We start from the raw sequence: 1,832 nt of genomic DNA on the forward strand, positions 1-1,832 counted from the left end.
GTCCCCAATCTCTTCCCCTATCTCCAAATCATCTCCTTTGTATAGCATAGTATTTTGATTAAGAAAAAGAGGCTGTAAAGTCAACTTCTCTTATGACCCTGGGACTTTTGACAAACTGGACTCACTTTTCCCATCTACCTTACACTGATGATGAGAGCCTTCACCATTCTCCTAGGAACGACAACCCCACAGCAAGAGGACATGTGAAGCAATAAAGAACATGGAACGTGGAGACACACAGTGGACTTCAAATGCCAGCATGCTCCAGAGAATACTGACTTCTCAGTTATGAAAATAAACAAACTGGGAGTACGTGGTCAAGGAGGTTGGAGGGAAATTTGTTGTATCACCTTACTGAAAACCTCCGGAGCCTTCCAGCATATTGAACACTCTGAGAACCCCTCCAGCGGGGAAGTCGGTACTCCATACATTTGGTTAAGAGTCTCCTTTTTGGGTTCCCTGGAGCAACTGTTCATGGAACTCACTCTAGGAATACCGTACTCCTTTATCCTTAAGTCCCAACATAACTCGTCTGTGAGTGATAAATAATCTAAGCATATAACACAGTCTGATGAGGTTATGAGGGCCCTGGTCCTTGTTACCCATATGGCTCTTGATGGCCATCTGCATGCCCCTCCCAAAGATCCAAGTCATTATTCAAAGCATATACATTGGGATACAAAACAAGTGATTTTCTAGAATTCTGTAGAAAATTACTTCTTTGCACATTCCCCAACCTACTCCCTACAGACTCCATCTACTCCTTCGAGACACAACTTCTTGGAGCCACAAGACATATTTTTTTTTTCCTCACTTTCTTGGTCAGAGAGCCTAAACTATATCATGGAAACTCATGGTTGCTGGAAGAAGAGAAATCCCAAAACTAATGAAATGTTCATCTGTAGAAGAGACACAGAGCACAGGGAAGTGCTGCAGATACCTGCCATTCCACGCCACTATTAGTGATGTGTAATGATTGGAAGATAATGGCTCCGTGCCTTTGAAGACTAAAATGACGAAGCTCTCTCTCTGCAATGACGACTGGCCAGTGTGAAGAGTCCTCATTTGACAACAAAACAACCTGAATCCCTTTTATGAGGTATGGAATGTGTCTTAGGTAATAAACACTTAAGTAATTAGATGGATTTTATGGAAGCAGCTATAAACTGAAACATGGGGAAAATATCTTGGCAAGAGGATGACGCCCAGGGAGGCGGGTATATAAGAGCCAGGGCAGAAGTCGGGAACATTCAGACATCCACTGACTACTCCTCTCAACACAACCACAACCCAACTCCCAAAGCCATGGCTTGCTGTGTCGCCCGCTGCTGCAGCGTCCCCACCGGCCCTGCCACCACCATCTGCTCCTCTGACAAGTCCTGCCGCTGTGGAGTCTGCCTGCCCAGCACCTGCCCACATGAGATCAGCCTCCTGCAGCCCACCTGCTGTGACCCCTGCCCCCCACCCTGCTGCCAACCTGAAGTGTACGTGCCAACCTGCTGGCTGCTCAACTCTTGCCACCCAACTCCTGGCCTGAGTGGTATCAACCTGACCACCTACGTCCAGCCTGGCTGTGAGAGCCCCTGTGAGCCCTGCTGTTAACCAGTCAAGTCTTTCCCCCAGGTTCAGGGGCCTGGCTGCTCAGGATCCTCCCCGTCACCTGCCCTTCCGCAACTGCCCCTGCCTGCATCAAAGCTTAGTCAACCCCAGGGCCCAGGAACAGAGGCCCATGGACATGCTTAAGTTCTTAATGCCTTGTTCCTTTGGGCACATATGGACACATTCTCTCTTTTGGGCTCTGTTCCTCCTTTCTGAGAGATAACCATTTGGAC

The 1,832-nt window shown here is 48.0% G+C and overlaps 1 protein-coding gene across 1 annotated transcript; it reads left to right on the forward strand.

The window, feature by feature from the left end:
• Positions 1-1,305: 1,305 nt before the first annotated feature.
• LOC128123473 (keratin-associated protein 3-1) lies at positions 1,306-1,602 on the forward strand. The gene has a single exon (XM_052759914.1). It carries the CDS (start codon positions 1,306-1,308, stop codon positions 1,600-1,602), a length of 297 nt encoding a protein of 98 aa, XP_052615874.1.
• Positions 1,603-1,832: the final 230 nt, after the last annotated feature.

Source organism: Peromyscus californicus, unplaced genomic scaffold (genome assembly GCF_007827085.1).
Source record: "Peromyscus californicus insignis strain IS unplaced genomic scaffold, ASM782708v3 Scaffold_3__1_contigs__length_106647218, whole genome shotgun sequence".
NCBI lineage: Eukaryota > Metazoa > Chordata > Mammalia > Rodentia > Cricetidae > Peromyscus > Peromyscus californicus.

What these genes read in the sequence shown, in the direction of transcription:
- LOC128123473 (XM_052759914.1), top strand. Translation starts at nt 1,306, where the DNA reads ATGGCTTGCTGTGTCGCCCGCTGCTGCAGCGTCCCCACCGGCCCTGCC.